This window comes from Leopardus geoffroyi, chromosome B1 (assembly GCF_018350155.1).
Source record: "Leopardus geoffroyi isolate Oge1 chromosome B1, O.geoffroyi_Oge1_pat1.0, whole genome shotgun sequence".
Taxonomy (NCBI): Eukaryota; Metazoa; Chordata; class Mammalia; order Carnivora; family Felidae; genus Leopardus; species Leopardus geoffroyi.
The window spans coordinates 127,880,557-127,903,316 of NC_059327.1; the positions used below are offsets into that span (position 1 = coordinate 127,880,557).

General features: G+C 33.7%; 1 protein-coding gene across 3 annotated transcripts in view; it reads right to left on the reverse strand.

Moving 5' to 3' along the window:
- GRID2 (glutamate ionotropic receptor delta type subunit 2) overlaps nt 1–22,760 on the reverse strand; it is a 1,475,947-nt gene that overhangs the window by 545,551 nt on the left and 907,636 nt on the right. For all 3 annotated transcript variants that reach the window (XM_045472791.1, XM_045472773.1, XM_045472783.1), the window contains exon 8: nt 16,923–17,042. In XM_045472791.1, coding sequence (XP_045328747.1) covers nt 16,923–17,042 — 120 coding nt within the window. The remainder of the gene's footprint in view (nt 1–16,922; nt 17,043–22,760) is intronic.

Here is a 22,760-nt window from a genome sequence, read left to right on the forward strand (position 1 = left end):
AAACTCATCCTCATGTGCACCCATTTATTTTCCATCAAAATATGCTTCTGTTAACAACAAACAATAAGATAAAATGGAATGTCAGGTTCATAGTGATACAATGTGGCTGTAGTTCAAAAGAAGAAAAGGAAGGGCTTAAGGAAACAAATGGCAATATTCACTCTACTATCAAAACAAAACTTGGAGGGGCGCTTGGGTGGTTCAGTAGGTTAAGTGTCTGACTTTGGCTGAGGTCATGATCTCCCAGTTCATGGGTTCAAGTCCTGCATCGCGCTCTGTGCTGACAGCTCAGAGCCTGGAGCCTGTGTTGGATTCTGTGTCTCCCTTTTTCTCTGCCTTTCCCCACTCACACTCTGCCTCAATCTCTTTCAAAAATGAATAAATATTAAAAGAATTTAAAAAATAAAATTGGGAGAGGAAAGAAAAAAGGACTAAAAATTAAATATTCATAAAACATGACAGAACAAAGAAGAGTAGGACAGACTGTGGCCAACAACTTCCACATCTTAACAAGTTTTTAAAAAATTAAACATGAGAATTAATGAAAATGTGAGAAATTTTTATTGGTGAGATTTTAAATAGTTTTTCCTTGGAATTTAATACACTCCAAAGTAACTGTGAATATATTTAGAGATTAGTTCCATACTTACAATGCAAGAAAAAAACCAGAAAAGAGTTTACCTTTACTGCTTTTCTCAAACAGGTAAAGGTTTTGGAATTGTGGCAAGAACTTACAAAGCAGTGGAAAGACAAAACAAAACATTGAAATAGGCATCGTGTCTTGGTTTCTCTAGCAAACTAAAGACGTTTAGGGACGCTGTTCAATTCACAAAACACAGACAGGTACTAGATATGTAATATAGAGATGTTTCATCAAATGATGCTGATGTTTTCCCTGATTTTGTGATCCCTTGGAAATGTTTGCGATGGATGAAAAAATGTGCCTATTTAGAAAAACTTGGGTATGTTTAAGAATGAATAAAATATTTATGTATCTATTTTTAATGTAGATACAGTTAACAAAATTATATGCAACAAAGAAAACATATAGAAGGGTCTGTGGTACAATCAATTTATCTAGTACTAATAGAACAGCTAGAAAATAAATAACATCTAAGAGTCAGAAACTTTTTTCTTGCTTGTAAGAGATTGAAGATACTAGAATCACAGAAAAAAAGATGAAAGAGAAATTAACATGTGATTTTCAACCAATAAAAATCACATGAGATAAAAATCCAGTTCCTGATTTATAATTATTTTGTTCATCCCAAGAATAATTTCCCAGTTTCCAATTTTCTTTGGAAAGAGAAAATATCCATTCATGCAACACTTTCTATAAGGGAGATAGAAATATAACAATTTTTTCACAATCTTAAGACATTGTCTCCTCTTAATGAAGGCACACTTATTCAAATCTTATTAGTATTCCAAATGGCTACAATTATATATTCTGAAATGCATTAGACTGGGACTTAAAGATTTCCATCTCAGTTTCAGATATAGATTCATATCAAACTTGAATGAATCCAAAAGAAGAAATTCTCAAGCAAAGCATTTCAAATACATTACTATTTAAACCCACAAAACTACTTTTATTCAGGTACTCCAAGGTAATAAAACTTTCTATAGCTTCTGATTAAGAATCGCTTGAAAACATTTTCAATAGATAAGTATATTTCTCCTCTTGAGCATCAAGTGACTTTCTCAGGATGATTATAAAATTTAGCTAGATGCATTAATTTGATTAATTAATAACCTATATTAAGGCATAACCTATATTAAGTCTAAGATATTTTTAGAATTATTATTTAATGTGAGATTCATTTTATTAAAAAAAAAGAATTGCAGAAATGCTGTTTTATTGTTATAAATGATGCTTAAAAACTCTGATGAAGTGTATTTACTGAATATTTTAAAATCAAAGTTCACTGCCAATAAGCGTAAAAGGCCCTTATTGCACCTGAATTATTGTGATTATTAAAAGTGCCTGACTACTCAAAGAGTATCTCCATTTCCAAACATTCATCTTCCATATTGGAAAAAAACTTGGCACAAACTTAGCTTTTTACACAACTCAGGGAGATTATTGTTAAATCCATAAAGAATTTACTAGAAAGGCAAAAATACCGATAATTAAAGTAAAAAACAAAAAGGAAAATGACACCGTTGCTCAAAATAACATTTGCAGTCTCCACAAGAAGTGGAGGTAAGCAAGATAAATAGGATATAGCTCATATATCAGCAACCTGTAAGTTAATAATTGATAATAGTAATACTAATATGCATTTAAATAATAAGGCTTTGTTTTAAAATAAAAATAAAAATAAATCTATCACTTTGAAAAACTGTCCATCAGAATTACTGTGGTTATGACAACATTTGAGATTATATATATTTGATGATTTAAGTTCCTATGAAAACTGCAGACCAGAGTAAGAAGAGACATGGTTTATTTTTGTTAGTTTTTAAAAATCTTTATTACTTCTTTAATCATTTATATGCTTTTTAGTGGTTTGCAAACATTTGGGATTCAGCATAACTACTAATTTCAAAATATAAATGAAACAATGTGGGCATTTATATTTTAATAAGATCTTGTTGGTAATATGAAAATATTTAAGTATAAATTATTTTACATTAATTATTCATTCATAAAATCTAAGTAACCAAATTTTCTGAGGAAAAATATAAAACATATACATTTTTAAAATTAGAACAAACAAATCATTAATTCTTAGGAATTATTTTTCAGAATTCTTACTTTGAAACTTCCACCAAAGGAAATCATCTAAAGACATATTTTATGTATTAAAAATAATTTTAGTTATAGCAAGAATTTTGAGGTTTATTATCTATGTAAAATTGCCATATTGTAAAATTATTTTGGATATTTTTTATCCTATTCTAAAACTGGAATATTTTATAAGTAAGGCTACAGATTAATTAAACATGGTATAGTCCTACTTCAAATAATACATCAATCATATATTCTAGTGTCACAGATAGTATCTGCACAAGTAAATGAATTGTTTTCTGTTTTTTAAAAAATAGCTCTTAAGAATGCTTTATGAATGACAGATGTTATTTGTATGAATCATGAAAACCTAGGTGTAGAGGACAGACTCTATTTCAAATTGGAAGCAAGAAAACTTTCATCCTCAAAGTCTAAATTACTTTTATACTCCTGTCAAACTTCAGAAACTATTTCTCTTCTCTAAGTACAAAGAAATTAAATTAAAATTTTTAAAACCAAACTTTTATGTTTTCTGATTATGATAGTATTACATGCCCTTTGCAGAAAATTCAGAAAATATCACAAAATATAGAAAAAGAAACTAACAATAACAATGGCCTACAATGCCACTATTTTAAGATTATCAATCTCAACAACTATAAAGACAAATTTAAATATGAATTATTTAAATATAGAACTATACAACTAAATTGGCGAAGAGAAATATTGCATTTCATTTTTCATAGCTAGAAATAAATGCTCATTCTATGCATGGTCACAGAGTTGCACATAGTTTTAAAGAAAGGCACTATTAAAAGGAGGAAATCTTGGGGCACCTGGGTAGCTCAGTCGGTTGAGCATCCGACTTCGGCTCAGGTCATGATCTCGCAGTTTGTGAGTTTGAGCCCCGTGTCAGGCTCTGTGCTGACAGCTCGGAGCCTGGAGCCTGTTTCGGATTCTGTGTCTCCGCCTCTCTCTGCCCCTCCTCCTGCTCATGCTCCCTCTCTCTCTCTCTCTCTCTCTCTCAAAGTAAATAAACATTCAAAAAATTTTTAAAGGAGAAAATCTAATTTTCAGAAATACTTACAATCAGGTAAATAAGGACATGTTTACATTCATGGTTTGTATGGGTCTAAGGTCTCAGTAAAAAAAACTTTACATTTGAATATCCTCCCCTCAAAAACCAGAGTATAATCAGAAACAAAGTATATGTTTCTGGTATATGTCCACTCACAAGCATATGTTAATAGTCTCCATGCTGTTGGGGATGAAGATCAGTTGGCAAATAACATGTGCTTGTCTTTAGCACAGTCAATACATTGATTTTAGCACACAAATCATTGGTTTCCACTCTTTGGAAATGCACCAAGTTGTATTATTTATTTATATTGCAATATATCACCTTTTTGCCAAGAAAGAAACCTTGGAGGAAACGTATTCAAACTGATAGCAGAGCCTTAAAAGGGAGCAATAGTTTACACATCCAGCCAACCCAAGGTCTCAAACAAGTTTTTCTTAATAATGTACTTTCTCTTCAAAAAAAGTTAATAAATATCAATCCCCCCCCCCATTTTCCAATCACTGTAGAACAACTTAATTTGGACCAAAGTCTTAATGGTGTCTGACTAGCTTTAGTGTATTAGGTGTCTTGGTCATGAAGAAAAATAAAATTACTTGGTGAAGGGGAGAGGCAGGAAGAAGGAGAAAGAATCAGTGCTCACCAAAAGCCATGATTACAATTTCAATTATTCATCACTGTTATCAACAAAATTTTCATTAGTTTGAATGAAGGTCCCCAAACAAACGAGTTATGAAGGCTCTATTAGCAAATTTTGTGAGATTATGGGCCCAGACTATTTAAATTTTTATAATCATTACAATATATAAACCGAGTTCCTATTGAAGAAGAGTTTATAATCCCCTGAAGTCAAGACAGACTTAGAGGGAATAAGACATATTTAATCAAATATTTTGACAGACTACAGAGAAATTCAGAGGTGAGAGAAAGCAAATTATTTGAGGTGCAATGACAAACCTCTGGGATTATGGGTCAACTGAACCTACCATACCATGAGTCACTGTACTACAAGTTAGTCTGTTGTGAATTTCCAATATAGGTGGACAAATGACTCACACTGTTTGATCCCATCTTGATCTTTCCATTCATGCAACCTTTATGAAATAAATCTTTGATATCTGCCACTTAAAGTTTAATCACAGCAATGAAACCTTGGAAAATTAGTACACATACGAACAAATGTTTCTCAATTCTGCGTATTCCTAATTTAGATTGCATTAATGATTATTCCTTGGGCACTGGATTTTGGACATCGATTACCATTTGTAGCTGAAACTGGAAATGAAGTTGTTCAGTGGATAGCATGTACCATCACATTGTGTATTTGAATTTGAGCTGGATTAGAGTTTATTGGTAGTATGTATGTGTGTGTGTGTGTGTGTGTGTGTGTGTGTGCGTGTGTGTACATGCACATGTGTGTTGGGGGGTGAGGCAGATTTCAGTATGTCTCACTGTGGGTGCTGTCCACTGGACTAGGAAGGAAACTGAACCTTGCCTCCTCTGTATTAGGAATGGTCTTGAACTCTTAACCCAATCAGAGAGGAACCACAGACCCAGGAGTCTCTTTGGTAGAACATACATATGCAAACATTCCCTGAGTGTCTGCATGGCAATAGCAGCTACTATCCTCAAATAAGTCCTTCCCTCAAAAGTAGAAAAGTAATCCATACCAAGCAAACAATCCAAATTGTGTAGTATTTCCAGAAAAACTCTTGATTCTATTTCCACCAACATTTGCAACTGGAATTGTACCTTATCAGGGATCTTTGCCCCATGCTGGAGAAGTCAGCATCATCCAGTCCACCAGAAAAGATAGTTCCTGTTCTCTACAAGAGGCAATAAATGTTGCCTGCATGAAGCAAGACTCCCTCAGAAGTCATCTCAATCCAAGCAACAGCTAACCCCTCCAGGAAGGTCAGAATAACTCTAAACATCATTGGATACAACTATCATTTTCTCCTCTATGTAGTAATAGTAGGTGAGCTCCCTTCAAAGCAGAAATGATCCAGTTGACAGTATTCATTTTTTGAGAGTGCACAGTTCTCTTACCCTTCAGGAAACTGCTGGGGTCAAGAATTTTGAGACTTTAACACCCTGGAAATTTTACAAGGTACTAGTGTGATTATCACGTCACTTTATGGTACAAAATGTTTTCTTGAAGACATATCATAATAAAGCTGATGGAGCTAAATTTATCATGATTGTGTGTTATATATAAAGGAGACTGGGAGAAAAAAAGCTGTTGTATTCACAACATATTGTCAATTCACAACATTTTCTAGATTCTCTCCATTATATAAACCTTCCAAGACAATAAATTCATTGTTAGAAATATGACAGTAAGTAAGGATGGCAGATTTTACAATAATGGGCTTAATTATGAAGACTGGGTTTGTGCAGGCTGTATTAGCTACCAGATTCTCCGCTATTACCTTCCCATCAAACTGGATATGCTCCTAAGTCTTGATTAACAGACTTATAGAATTTTAGAGTCAGAAAGAATATTAAATGAAACAAAAAGGTTAATGTTTCATGCTATCACTGTGATTGTCATGTATAATGCTCTGTCAATCACACCTAAAATGAAATGACTTTCCCCACCTCACGTGGCAATTTCTTATCAGAATAGCAACTATACTGCATTTTTTTCCACTGGCCTTAAAATGAATCACATAGATTACTGCCCACTCGCAAACTGACATGACTTTAATTATTCCTCAATATGTATCCTACAAACATAATTTTACTTAATATTTACAATCCTCTTAAGAGATAGGTATTATTATTCACATTTTATAGACAAATAAATTGAGACTGGCTGAGTTAGTGGTCCTAAAATCACACAGAATTTCAACCCAGGTATGTTGAACAGCCAAGGCTATATACTTTTCCACATTACAATATACTAAATCTAGCCTAGTTGTTGGAAAACAATCTTGATTCACAAATACCAAGGGTCTTTCCCTTGTGCTTAGAAAAATTAATCTAACTATTTGCTTGGAAAAATCAATCCACTATTTCCCTATGTCTATGAATTTCTGAAAATAAATTATACATAATCTTACTTAACCCTTAGAATAATTGATTATAGTTTTGGTGATCAAATGTCCAACTCTGCAAGATATTGAGGATACATTGATGGAAAGGTTATAATCACACATCCATTTTCTAATGTGGCATGCCAATAATTAATTTGTGTGCACATACTTATTTTTCATTAGAATAAAAAACATGGTTCTTATATTCATAGATGCAGCGAAGAATCTTACAGATTATCATGCTAGTATCCACATGTGTTCATCAGTTCATTCACAAATACTTAACAAACATCTACTATATGAATGTAAGAAATGAATAGTAAGAAATAGACATTCTTATCCCACAGAATTACATCGTAATGGGAAAACCTTACTGCAAACAAGTAAATGCATTACATTTATATGTGAACACACACACACATATTTTATATACACAAAAATGAAGATTGTATATATAATTACATATATGCATATAATTTGAGTGAGCAGAAAGTGTTAGAAGGAAACATAAAACAAGTTAATAGTAAAGGTAAAGGCTATTTACATATTCCAGAACCAGAATACAGATATAATGTTGAAGAATACCAGTAAAACATTTAATCATTGGCCATTTGAAGGTAAAACTGTTCTTTCCCCTTCTATTTGCAAGACAGTAAAATATTTCAGTGTATTAAAAATGGACCAATGACAACCTATATAATACCCTTTGCAAAAACAGTTAGGTCTTCCCAAGAATGCAAAATAGGTTTTATATTTGTGAATTTAATGTTGGAGAACCTGAGTAAAGATTCTAAATCTATCTGAGAAGCAATTAGACCTAGGAGCTACAATATCTCTGCGCTACCATTTTATTTCATCAGCTTACATGAGAAAACAATTTTATGAAGATACTAAGCGTTACTATGCAATTAAGATGGGTTGTGAAACCAGGTTTAATCTATTTTTTCCTGGTCTTATCTTCCTGTTTGTGATAAAGATCAAAGACATAAGTCTAGAGTGTTAAATTTTAATGCTGAAACTCCATCTTCATAAAAATGAGTAGCGGTGGCAAAACGAAACTGAACAAAGAACACTTCAGACATATAAGCAAAAAAACCAAAACCAAAACCAAAAACCCCAAAAACAAACAACAAACACACTGTGGAGAACTTATCTTCTAAGGAAAGAAAAAAAAAAAACACAGATTGATACTTTATATTAAATAATTTAATCTTTGGTTTTTATGTATTCTAATTAGTTTTAGGAGATTGGATACGATGTTATCAAAGTATTTTTCTTCTTGGAAATATTGTATTTTGATGAACAGAAAAAAGAACAAACATATTCTTGGAGAAAGTTTAAGAAAATAGAAAACCTTGATGATTTAAAAATTTGGCTTTGAGGTTTACCTGAATTTATCTTCAAGGGTATGGTGTCTAATACCTTGAAGGTACCATCTACTGAATGAAACACCACCTTACATCAAAGGAAAAGAACATGTAAAAAAATATCAAAGCAGAAGAGCTCTTCGTTTTGATCAACATCAGTGAACATTAGACAATCCTTTTTACATTCTCCTCAAATTCAGAAAAAAGAAACCTCCACTCATACAATGCCAAGAGAGCCGAGACTAGTCCAAAATTTGGGACATGGCCAATCTCACATTTAAATCCAAACAGACACAATCCTGTCAGTTTATGAGAGCTGACATTCCCCCCGCTCAAGGTGATAAGGCTGTGGGCATTGTATACACTTAGCCACTGGCAGTGGAATAAACACTGACAACTTGACAGTTCATCAATTGGAAAGCCATTTACTCTTTTTGATACATGGAGATACTGGGAGTGGAACATTAATTTTAGGCGTATCTAAGTAAATCTGTATTGTAACTATTTGCATGGTAATGCCTTTACTTGATAGTATCTCAGAATACATTATATAAGGGTTGATGCTTATATGAAAGAACTGTCCCATTTATAAACAGAGCTAGCAATCCACAAACTTATGTACAGTATTTTTAAAATAACTTGAGAGGTAGATTTGGAGTTTTATAAATTCAGCAATTAGTTAAAATTGTAGTTTGGTAGAAAAACATTTGTGTTACAACAGCAGGCAAGGAATTAAAATAATAATACAACAATTTTTGACAACAATGTAAAAGGTGCTATAAACATTACGGTCCCTTTTACATAAAATCTATGTAATGCCAGTGCACTGGGTGTTTCAATCCAATTTGGGAGTTGGAGCAAGGAAATATAAATAATTACAGGAGTGGTCTAATATTATTAAGAATAAATTAGACATAATATGAAGTATTTGATTTGTTGTCAACCGAACGGCATAGATGACACATTATGTAGACTTTGAATTCAGAGTGGGGTGAAGCAACTCCATTGATCTTGTAACTATATTGACCTTGGAAGGCTAAATGAAGCCCACTCCTGCCATCCTCACATCCATGACTTTTTGAGCATCTGGAACCCATCCAAACCTTTGAATCAAGAATTTGGATGTCTCCTCAAACACAACTTCCTGGCTCTGAAGGTCTTTCATTTAATGCAAATCAACACACAGCCTCTTCAGACTTACTGAGGGCTCTGTTATTTCAAGCTATACTTTCTGCCTGTTGTTGAGACTCCTCCTGTGCATGTCCATGTTGGATTTCATGATTTGCCTCTTCAGCCATCACCCTGTCAATATCTTTACCCTCAAGGCCTCATTGTATTGCTATCAAAAACAACAAACAAAACAAAAACAATCTGATGAAATCTCAATCTTACATTACTTCAAATACACTCTGTCAACCAAATACTGTGAGGCAAAAATATATAACCATGTAGGTTAGTGCTGCAATGAAATCTGTAACCCCCAGAGCCAACAGAGCTTTTCAGCTACATTGCTGACTCCCCTCTATTTCTTGAAACAAACGCTTTCTTCTTAGCTGCTATTATGATGGGAGTACTTCTTGCTTGCATTCACACCATCTTTCCTATTCTCTCCCTCCATCACTCTGGAAAACAATGTCCTCCATGCCTAAAATTAAGCACTCCATCTAAATGGATCCAACCCTCTCTCTTTCTCCCAGATCACTTTCTTTTTCAACAATCACCTTTCTTTTCTTTATCTTCTTTCTCTTCCTCTCTACTGGCTTAATCTAAACATTTAAACATACACAAATCTCATACATTCTGAAAGTTTGTCCCCTCAACTTCATGCAGTCATTTAATGGCCACTGTCATAGCCAAATGGGTGGGCTAATACGATACTTACATTTACTTCCTTTGCTCATCACCTTCCTTTTTACTTTCAGACCTGTTTTTTCAACATATGGCATTACAACTCCACTGACATTTGCTTTAAAAGTGACAATAAATTGCAATCTTTTTTAAGGTAAAAGGCAAGTTCTGGATGTGTCACATCACTAACTCATACAGGTTGCCCCTACTTAAGAGTTTAGTGACACACCTGAGGTCACTGGGTTTTAAGTAGCACAATAATTTGAATAGCCTGACATTAGCAGCCTCATTTCTAGCCCATTTGCTTTACTGTCTCTCCTCAGTTACTAATGAACCTTGAGTTCCTAAATCCAATGGATTCTCTTCAGCCTTTATGCTACTGCTTTTCTGCTACAATGCTGGCCCCTCCTATTTCTTTAAACAAACTCTTCTTAGCTGCTATAATGATATGAATACTATAATTACCATCCTTGTGAATGCATACATATCTAATTATTAAATTGGGATAAGTGTTTATGTAAAACAGGGAAGTATTAGGGTTATAAGTCTTTAGGAAAGTTAATCATAACACTACATGAAATAGTTTACACAAAAGATATTGGAAGAAAGAAGAAATCGGGTGCAAAATGATTACGCCTAAACGTGGTGGTAATTATTGGGAGTAGAGTGGAAGGAAAACACCTAAGGGTTTGGAAGGAATTAAGTAATACTTGCATGAAGAGCCACCAAATGTACAAAATAATAGAATGTACAAAACAGTAGACTTAAAGGTAAATGTGTTAGTAAATAGTTTTCATATAAATACATGAAATGCTCTGAATTTTAGGAATGAAAGCCAAATTAGTGTCAAATAATTAATTATATACTTCTAATAAGAATTATGTATGGAACAAAAGGATGCAGAAAAGTTTAAAGTAAAAGGATAGTAAAAATAAATGCCATCCAAATAGTAATGGAAAGAAAGTTGGTTTAGCTCTATTAACAGTAGACAAGATATTTTTTAGGGAAGAAAGCATTAATGCAAGTGCAAGTCTTCATAATATTAAAAAAAACTTTTATCTATTTATTTATTAATGTTTATTTTTGAGAGAGAGAGAAAGAGAGAGAGAGAGAGAATATGAGCAGGAATGGGCAGAGAGAGAGGGAGACACAGATCTGAAGCAGGCTCTAGGCTCTGAGCTGTCAGCACAAAGCCTGACTCGGGCTTGAACTCACAAACTGTGTGATCATGACCTCAGCTGAAGTCGGACGCTTAAATGACTGATCCACCCAGGTGCCCCTAAATAATTTTTAAAATGCTAATTACTACAAAAGCTTCAAAAATGAAAATAAGTTCAGATCCTGAAATGCTTTATATATTTAAAAAGATATTAGCAATTTTATGCTAATGTATAGAAAAAATAAAATATCATAAAAATAAAACTTTTTGAGTTGACAAAAATTAGAAAACTTGACTTTTATTTTTTATTTATCATGGAAAGTAGAATCAGTCATGTAAAAAAAATCCCACAAAGAAAATTCTAGGCCCAGTTGGCTTCATTATGATGACCTATCATCTATGTAGTATTCTTCCAATACTACATAACTCATAGAGAATAGAAAAAGAGGAAACCCTCTCCACCACATTTTATGAGGCCGATATAACCTTAGTATCAAAATTCATGTGATATATGACATCAACAAAAGAAAGGATAAAAAACATGATCATTTCAATAGGTGCAGAAATGGCATTTGACAAAGTACAACATCCATTCATGATAAAACTCCCAATAAAGTAGGTTTAGAAGGAACATAACTCAACATAATAAAGGACATATATGAAAAACCCACAGCTAACATCATCCTCAATAGGGAAAAACTGAGAGCTTTTCCTCTATGGTCAGGAACAAGACAGGGATGTTCACTCTCACCACTGTTATTTAGTAGTACTGGAAGTCTTAGCCACAGCAATAAGACAACAAAAAGAAATAAAAGGCATCCAAGTCACTGAGGAAGAAGTTAACTTTCACCGTTTGCAGAAAACAGTTTGCTGTTTCACTGTTTGTTGATACTCTATATAGAAAACCCAAAAGATTGTACCAAAAAAACTGCTAGAACTGATAAAAGAATTCAGTAAATATCAGTATACAAAAGTCAGTGTACAGAAATCTTAAATATAGAAATCTGCATTTCTATACACCAATAATGAAACAGCAGAAAGAGAAATTAAGGAATCACTCCCTATAACAACTGTGCCCAAAACAGTAAGATACCTAGGAATAAACTGAACCAGGTGAAAGACTTGTAATATGAAAACTATAAAACACTGATGAAAGAAATTAAAAATGACACAAAGAAATTGAAAAACATTCCATGCTCATGGATTGGAAGAATAAATAATGTAAAAATGTTTATACTACCCAGGGGCACCTGGGTGGCTCAGTAGGTTAAACGTGTGACTCTTGATTTTGGCTAAAGTCATGATTTCAAAGTTCACGAGATCAAACCCTTCATTGGAATTCTCTCTTTCCTCTCTCTCTGCCCCTCCCCCTGTTTACACACACACCCCTCAAAAATAAATAGATAAACATTTAAAAATTGTCTCTACTCCCCAAAACAATCTACACATATAATTCAATCCCTATCAAAATACCAATAGCATGTTTCACAGACCTGGAACAGATAATCCTAAAATTTGTATGGAACCACAAAAGTCCCCTAATAGTCAAAGAAACTTTGAAAAAGAAAAGCAAAGCTGGATGAATCACAATTTCAGACTCTGAATTAAATTATAAAGTTGTAGTGGTGAAAACAGTGTAGTATCAGCACTAAATAGACACATAGATCAATGAAACACTTAGAAACGAACCCACAACTATACGGCCAATTAATCTTTGATAAAGCGGGAAAGAATGATCATATCCAATGGGAAAAAGACAGTCTCTTCAACAAATGGTGTTGCGAAAACTGGACAGCAATATACAGAAGAATGAAACTAGATCACTTTCTTACACCATACACAAAAGTAAATTCAAAATGGATTAAAAACCTATATGTGAGACTTGAGACCATAAAAATCTTAGAGGAAAAAATAGGCAGTAACCAATTTGATACTCACTGGAGCAACTTCTTTCTAGATATATCTTCTCAGGTAAAGGAAATGAAAGCAAAAATAAACTATTGAGACCTCATCAAAACAAAAATCTTCACAATGAAGGAAACAATCAAAAACACTAAAAGGCAACCTATGGAATGGAGGAAGATATTTGCAAATGATATTATCTGATAAAGAGTTAGTATCCAAAATATTTAAAGAACTTCAAAAACTCAACACCCAAAAAACAAATAATCCAATTAAAACATGGGGAGAAGACATGAGTAGACATTTTTCCAAAGAAGACATATAAATGGCTAACAGACACATTAAAAGATGCTCAACATCATTCATCATCAGAGAAATACAAATCAAAACTACTATGAGACATCAGCTCACACCTGTCAGAATGGCTAAAATCAACAACACAAGAAACGACAGTTGATGGAGGGCATGTGGAGAAAAGGGAACCCTCTTGTACTATTGGTGGGAATGCAAACTGGTATAGTGATTCTGGAAAACAGTATGGAAATTCCTCAAGAAGTTAAAAATAAAACTACCTTATGATATAGCAATCACACTAATAAGTATTTACCCAAAGGATACAAAAATATTAATTCAAAGGGGCACATGCACTTCAATGTTTATAGCAGCATTATCTACAGTAGCCAAATTATTGAAAGAGCCCAAATGTCTATTGACTGATGAATGGATAAAGAAGATACATACTGGAATATTACTCAGCCATCAGAAAGAATGAAATCCTTCCATTTGCAGTGATGTAAATGGAGCTAGAGTGTATTATGCTAAGTGAAATAAATCAGAGAAAGACAAATACCATATGATTTCACTCATATGAGGAACGTAAGAAACAAAACAGATGAACATATGGGAAGGAAAAAAAAGAGAGAGGGAGGCAAACTATAAGAGATTCTTAAATACAGAGAACAAACTGATGGTTGTTGGGGGGGGAGGTGGATGAGGGGATGGGCTAGATGGGTGATGGGTACCAAGGAGGGAACTTGTTCTAATGAGCATTGGGTGTTATGTGTAAGTGATGACTCATTAAATTCTCCTGAAACAAAAATTACACTATATGTTAACTAACTAGAATTTAAATAAAAACTTGAAACAAACAGATAAAAAAAGAATTAACATACTCCAAATCAATGATAAATTAATCACACTACTGTTGAATGCAAGGGGTCATGAAAGAAATGAATTCCAAATTTATTTAAGGTGTACCTTTATAAGTGTTGGTAGTTAGGAGAGAAGGCTTTGGCAACCAAGAGCTGACTTCCAGCTGCCAGTGCAAAAGTAAAAGTCCCTAGTAGGGAGGGTGGATATTGATAGAGAATAATGGCACTGGTGTTGATGGGCAAGAGGATTTTCTTTTTCTTTTCTTGCTAGGTGCTGGGAAAAGAGTCAACTTTACCATCACAGGGGCTACTTGCCCCAGGGTCTTCAGGGAAATACTCTTTTTTCAAGTTTTTATTTAAATTCCAGTTAGTTTACAGGGTAATATTAGTTTCAGGTGGAGAATTTAGTGATTCACCACTTACATACAACACCCAGTGCTCATCACAACAAATGCCCTCCTTAATTTCCATCACTTATTTAACCCTTCCCCCACCTACCTCCAATCCAGGAACGTTCAGTTTGTTCTCTAGAGTTAAGAGACTGTGAAAATAAATGGAATTTAAGTAACCACTTAAATATATATATTTATAGCTCCTAGAATCAATTATAAAAACAAAAGACAACCCAAAAGAACAGGTACAAAGGACTTGAACAGGCAATTAATTCCAAAAGAAAGCTGAAGTGCCAAAAAGTATAAGAAAATATACAGAACTTTATATAATCACTGCAACAAAAATTGAAACCATGAAGATACATCATTATATACCAAACAACTTAATAAAAATTGAAGTCTAATGAAACCAAAATTTGGTGAGAAGACAGGGCCACGAGAAATCATTGCATTGCTGATGTTATGAAAATTAGCAAATCTCTATGAAAATGGGTTTGAGGTTATACAGTAAAATTCAAGATATGCTTTCATATATATGTGTATACATATATATATAAATAGATGTGTATATATATATATATAGATGTGTATATATATAGATGTGTATATATATATACATCTATATATATATATATAGATGTGTGTATAGATATATAGATATATACATATTTATGTAGGCTCTAAGCCAAGCTTGGAGCCCAATACAGAGCTTGAACTCACAACCCTAAGATCAAGACCTGAGCTAAGATCAAGAGTTGGATGCTCAACAGACTGAGCCACCCATGTGCCCCAATATGCTTCCTTGTATTAAGAAATTCTACTCCAAACCCACAGAAATATACGCACAAGTTCTAGAGTATATATCCAAGATATATGTCTAAGAATATTTATAACAGCTTTGCTTGTAATAATCTAAAAATGGATAGACACCCACAGTTGATTGTGACACATTCACATGGTAGAAAACAATACAGCAATATAGAAATAAACTACAACTACATGTAATGACAAAAATGAATAACACAAACAGAATGTTGAACATAAGAAGCAAGAAAAGAGAATATATGCAATATTGAGTCCATTCATAAACTGAAATATTGGCAAAATTCAATTATGTTATTTAAGGATGCACATAGTGATAAAACTATATTTAAAATGTAAAGAAATGAGTATCATAAAATTCAGACTGATGGTTATACTGGTGAGAAGAGGGGTCAGGGATGTATCAGGGAGAAGTCTGTGGGGGTGTTTAGGATGCTTGATATGTTATAGTTCTTGACCATAGTAGTGGTGTTTCCTTTAAAATAATTCAATAAACTCTCATTGTGTTTTACGCAGTTTTTATGTCTCCTACATTTCACTATGAAACAATAATTAAAAACACATTAGCGTAGTTTCTACTCCTCTCTAGCATAAGTTTACTGGCAAATTTTTACTGCGGATTAGAATATAACTCCTAACTTGGTTTTGTCTATATTTCTGTGCAGCCTGCATGTCAGCACTGGAGAGAAACACCTGCACGAAGAACCTCTTATTCTCAATTCAGCCACCTTTATACAGTTAGAAATTTAAAGTTGTGAGTTCTGGAAGTGCACTCAATCATCTTAGATTTTTTCCTACCAAAAATGTATAAAAAATGGCAAATCCCAACTATAGACAAGTAATTTCTACAGGGCCTTTTATATTTGTCCTTGAGAAAGCTATTGTACCAGTAGTTCATAAAACATCCCTTATTATCACTCACCTTCTTACATGTGGTCTGTGGTACAGAACAAGAGCGAATTTCCTACAAATCATTTTCTACTTATTACATGACAAGGATAGAATTTGAATTCCTGTAATGTCACTTTTTAGAGTAGACTTTCCTCTTACTATGTGAAATTTATCAAAGCTCTCATTCTGATTTTGTGCATGTTACAAGTTAAAAACCAAGAAGATATGCATTCTATAAATATTAAATCCACTATTTTATAAAAAATTATTATAATGAATAGAAGATGATGCTAGTTCCCTAGGAAACCATTAGATTACTTTTTTTCCTTTAATCATTCTAGGCCATAAATGGAATGTATTGCTTAATACTTCTGATAAGTATTTAACGTCATTTAAATGCGTAATTCTCCCCTTCCCCTTCTCTTTCAAACTACAATATGAACTTTAATACCTACTGTAACCATATTGCATGGAGTAAAATCAAACAAAATTATAGCTGCTTTAGGAAAAAAAAACATTTATCAATGTGTCTAGTCTTACTTTGCGAACACCTCGGCCAAGCTCTTCTCCATAGTTTGTTCCAAGAATTTCAAAGTGGACATTGGGATTTCCTCCATTATCTCCAAATTCTAGCTCTCCAGTCAACCCACTGACTCCACCCTAAAGGAGAGAAAAGATACTGATGTAAGATTTCAGAAGAAGTAAAATAATAACAACAACAACAATACTAATAATGAGGAGGAGGGGTGGAAAAGAAGGAGAAAAAGTAGCTGTAGGAACACTATTTCTATCTATAAAATCAATATATATCAAGCACGCAATTATTAACAGGCTTTTTAAAAATAGGTGCACATAATAAATAGGAGAGCAACTGAAAGGTAACCTCAGGAATAACTTAATCCAATCTCATCTACATTATAAACAAGGGAATTTAGATCTAAAGAGTGAAATGACTACTCAAAATGACACCATGTTAGAACTGAGACTAAATTCTGGGGTTGGATTTCTGCCACCATATCTTATGAAATGCACAGATTCATTAGTCAGAAAACAAGATGCTTCTGGAGAGCATAAAATCTACTCTGGAGATAAGTTTTGACAATATTCTTTCTCTAGCACAATTCTATTCTAATTTGATCTAAAATTGTATCTGGGAATCTTAAAAGCTATGGTTTCTAACTGATTGGAGACATTTTTTTTCTTCTTTAAATATCTTTTCCAAATTAAAAAAAATTAAAAAGCTAAATTAGGCTTGAAATCTGTTTTTGCTCTTAAATAGTAATGCTGGCTGTTGAGATTCATTGGGAATTTCCAAACTTCATCTTTCATTCCACGTGACAGATGTTCATTTCCCCAACAGATGGCAATGTAGGTCATACTTCTCTCATTCTTGTTTACCACTCTTCTCAGTTTAGTTTATATGCCTTCACATTATTTAGAACTTTACAAATGAAAATCATATTCCAAATCACTCCTATACTAAAGCATTTTACCTTAGAATTTTAGCCTGATAATCACATTTATTTGGAAAAATTATCTGTTTGAAAATTGCTTCAATTATCACCTCTCTGATGCTGATACTTAAGTATATCTCATTTGCCATATCCTCTAACTCAACTTCCAGTCTTTTTTGGCAGGTTTTATTCTATTTGCTACAACTTCTATTTCATCTGTGTCTTGTAGGCCGTCATATGACACTACATTCAAAACAGATATTCAATAAACCTTTGTTTACTCATTAATTTCAGTATTTACTTCATTTTTGCCACAGCGATAATCAACAAAACTGATTCTCCACTATTATTTTTTAATTTTTTAAAAATGTTTTTATTTTATTTTTGAGAGAAGGAGAGAGACAGGGTACAAGCAGGGAGGGGCAGAGAGAAAAGAAGACACAGAATCCGAATAAGCTCCAGGCTCTGAGCTGTCAGCATAGATAGAGCCCGACATGAGGCTTGAACCCAGGAACTGCAAGATCATGACGTGAGCCGAAGTCAGATGCTTAACTGTTTGAGCCAACCAGGCACCCCACCACTAGTATTTTTTAATAAGCCAGCTTCTCTTTTATTATCTAGTTTTATTAATAAAAATATGTTGGATTTGATATGTCTATGCTCTTCTCATATATGATTATGTTAATACCATGGATTTGGGAGTCGGGCTTCCTAAATTTGATAAATGGTGGCAGAATCTACTTGTTGGTGAACCTTGCTAAGTCATTTAATTTCATCTATGCCCCAGTTTCTACATCTGTTAAATGGTAAAATAATAGTGCCTACCCCAGAAGATTATTATGTGTTTTATAAAACCATACCCATAAAGAATATAGAGAAGTGCTTGAAAAGTGGTGAGAATTTATCATCATCACCATCACGATTTCTACATGATTATTTCATTCTTTAATTTTAAAGACTTTCCAGTTCTTCCAGAAATTGTAGGCATACTCCTGATCTTTTCAGCTAGTTTGCAACCCTAAGGTTTCAAAATTTCATTATATGCTTAAATCTTAACATGTTTTGGGGAATGGTTTTTGCAAATTTTGACTCAATTACATTTCACTGATTAGTAATTGGGGGAAAAAAGTGTTAAAGCAACTGGTCTAAAATCCCATTCACTTCTTCTACTGTTACATGTGTTGAGGAGGTGAGTGGTGCAGGCCAGGGGGAGAAAAAAAAAAAGAAAGGAGGTTGCCTTTGTCAACTAGACCTCCAGGTAGAGACTAGTAATATTTAGTAGGAAAAAGAGTCTGTATCTATAAAAGTCCTTAGCAGGATGTCCTGTGTAGTAAATAAACTCAAGATCTGTAGAATAATTGCTTATGGCTGCCAGAAAAATGTCCTAAAGCTTTACACTTTCTAGAGTAAAAATGGAGATATTTCATAGTGTAAATTATGTGGGGTAAACCAATAAAACTTTCCTTAAAGACAGAGTGTGCGTGTCCAATGTGGGAAGAAAGGATTTGGAGAGCCATGTAGAACACCCCACAATCTCTCTCCTCTGTGTCTCTTGACTGCCTGTATCTTTGATATGGGTAAATTAGTCCATTATTGCAAGCCAGGTTGATGCTATATGTTTACTAAGTAATAACATCTCAACTAACCAAATTATCACTTAAGAATTTAAAGACTGGGGTAAGTACAGTGGATCTTATTATCAGTAATATCTCTAAATGGCAAATACTGTAGGAGTCTGACTGACAAATATAACATATTTTTACACATAAGTTCAAACTGTTCATTTTCAAAAATCTTATTAGAGATTTTCTTGTCTTCTTTCACACATCTACCCCAATAATATCTCCTAATTAGACAAGAGTTTAAATTTCTGTCTTAGTACTTATTTCTAGGGAAAAGAACAAAAATATTGTAACTCAGTATGATTGCTACATTGCAAAAATGCTATACTCCTGACATTTTTAGACTTTTGAGCACTAAACAGTCTAGCACTATATTACTATTACTCCCAATCAATACTCACGTGGTCACTCTAGGCCAGTGTTTTTATCCCTAGTTTGTATCTGGTCCTGAGCAAGTTAGTCCACTTACATTGTATACATGGTACAAAACACACACACACACACACACACACACACACACACAAACACACAAATCAAGGGACCTGCATTTAGTTAACTGTGGCCTCCACTTACCTTGTTCACCTTTTGACTCTGTAATTTATGTTCCTTATGTTCCATTCTTAATGAGATGTTAGCATGTGTAATCAGTAAAATCTTTCCTCATGAAGACATAAGGGATGCTTGAGAGGTTGGTATTTCAAGCAAATAAACCCTTTAATTGAAGCCCCTTGTTATCCGGCCCAAACTTAACCTCTCTGATTTTTTATTGCTTAAGTCTATTCCCATGCTTTTGAGCTTTTTATTTTTATTTTTTCATCTATCCTCAGATCAACTTTGAAAACTGAGCCTTGATAAAAATATGTGCTGGCCAGGTGGTAATGAGCAGTCATTATCTTTGTACATGCACAGTTGCATTTTTTATCTCTTTGGTGATGCAGCAGATTCTACACAGAAGAAACTCATGGGACACTGATAGTATGAACAACACATACAAGTAATTTCTACATGTCCTTTAACTGGACAGTAAAAATTGCTGCCAGTGTAAACCTTTTTTAAAATATCAAGTGAAACTGGTCTGGATTTCATCCTACCCAATCTTTATAGAAATACCAGTGGGTATCAAATATAGAAAGGAGAAAGGAAGAAAAATAAAATAAGGAGAATCAAAAGTTGGGAATAATTTATCACTGGATCACTGGTTGCTCAAAAGGCAATAGTTTGTTGTTCTCCTATAGATAGGGTATGCTGGGGAAAAAAAGAAGAAGAAAAAAATATTTGCTAAGAATTTATGTGTTTCTATTACGAAGCTGAAAGAATTTTCCCTATGCTTGAACTGCACGGTAACTTTTGGAGGATCATCTGGAACATCAAATATTTATGATACTCATCTAATTTCCTTATACATATTTCTAGATTCCTTAGAATGTGCAGACATGTTTGGTAAACAAGAACACCCTGTAAATAAACAGGAGTCCAAAAAGGCAGAGAACACACTGAAAGATGCCAGACACAGTGCTGTGCCCTGGTGCCCTCATGTCTCATAAGTTAATTTCAGAGAGAAAAATACCTGACAGAAGGAAAATACTACATTTTTTACCCAGAAAAGAAACATAATGGTAGATAAATACTACAATATAAGATGAAGAAAACCACAAAAAAATTAAAACGAAAAATGAAAACTTCACTGGTGTGAAATGTTTAGGAAAATTTGAAGTTGCCATATAACATTTCTACGTGTATATATGTGCGTATATGTGTACATATGTGTATTTACATGTGTATACATTCAAATATTCATTCATAGTAGATACTTGGAGCAAACTGAGAGTAAACAGGATATTACTAGTAATCTGATCATGCTATCTTATCTTACAGGAAAAGAAACTGAAGTCCAGACCAGTTATTTGAGGAGCCTGAACTGAATCCTCTACCCTGTGCTTCATACCTTTTCCTCTAGACTATACAAACTGTGTGTCCAATGTAATGTATGTATATCACAGTGGACTTATATAAACTGTGTGTCCAATGTAATGTATGTATATCACAGTGGACTTATATAAACTGTGTGTCCAATGTAATGTATGTATATCACAGTGGACTTATACAAACTGTGTGTCCAATGTAATGTATGTATATCACAGTGGACTTATACAAACTGTGTGTCCAATGTAATGTATGTATATCACAGTGGACTTATATAAACTGTGTGTCCAATGTAATGTATGTATATCATAGCGGGCTGCTCAAAAAATCCACTATATTTTATACACTTCAAATGCCCTAAAGCCAGAGAATATATTGACAAGTCCACAAGAAGCCCTATTTTAAGGGCACACACTGCATTTTAAAAGTTCTGGTGGCCAAAAATAAGTTTATTTGCACACGTTTTATAAAAAGGCCATATTATATTCCAAGTCAATACTGTTGCTGGTAAGTCAGATTATGATTTCCTCAATTATCTCTCTCTTCTCCAGGTTCGTAAATTCTATATGGCACACAAAAAACAAAGTAATATGTTTCCATTCCTCTAAGTTTACAAATTAAATAACAACAATAACAACAAAATCTCCAACTTATTAGAGTTATTTTTCTCCAAGCCAGATGCCTAGAATCTTCTTTTGTCCCCTCACATTTATGTTAAATCACCAAATCTTATTTCAATCACCTAAATCTCTCTCAAAGACATCTATTTCTATCCATCCCCATGACCATCGCCCTTAGTTTCCTTTGAGTTGGAGCACCAGCCTCTTTACTGGAGTTTTCTCATCCAGTCTGTATTGGTCCAGTGGCAGCTGCATCGTGGATTCTCCACTTGGCAGCCACTGAGTGGTATGATTTTGTCACTCCTGCTCCCATTTAATATATCTCAGTAGCTTAACCTTACCCCTTGAATAAAGTTTAGGAAATTTAACGTGGTTTTCCCTTCATGATCTTTCCCTGTCTACCTTATTTTAGCTAATAAGGAACCGTGTCCCTACTCTACATTTATTCTTACCCCAGTCTTATTCCAGGTGCTTAAATGTGCAAAGCACCCTTTCCTCCAATCCTGAGACAACTCTGTTGCCCTTGCATGAAACATTCTTCCTCCCCATTCCTGGAATACTCTCCTTTTCTTTTCTTAGCTAATAACTACTCATGTTACATGTTTCCACTTATCTGTCATTCTTATACCTAAGTAGGTCCTCCAGTCACATATTTCCAGAACAGTTGGTGTTTCCCCTTTTGTAGAATTGATCACACTCATACTATTTTTAATACTTCTATTTTCCTTCCTTATTTTGTGATCTCACGGTACAGCATAT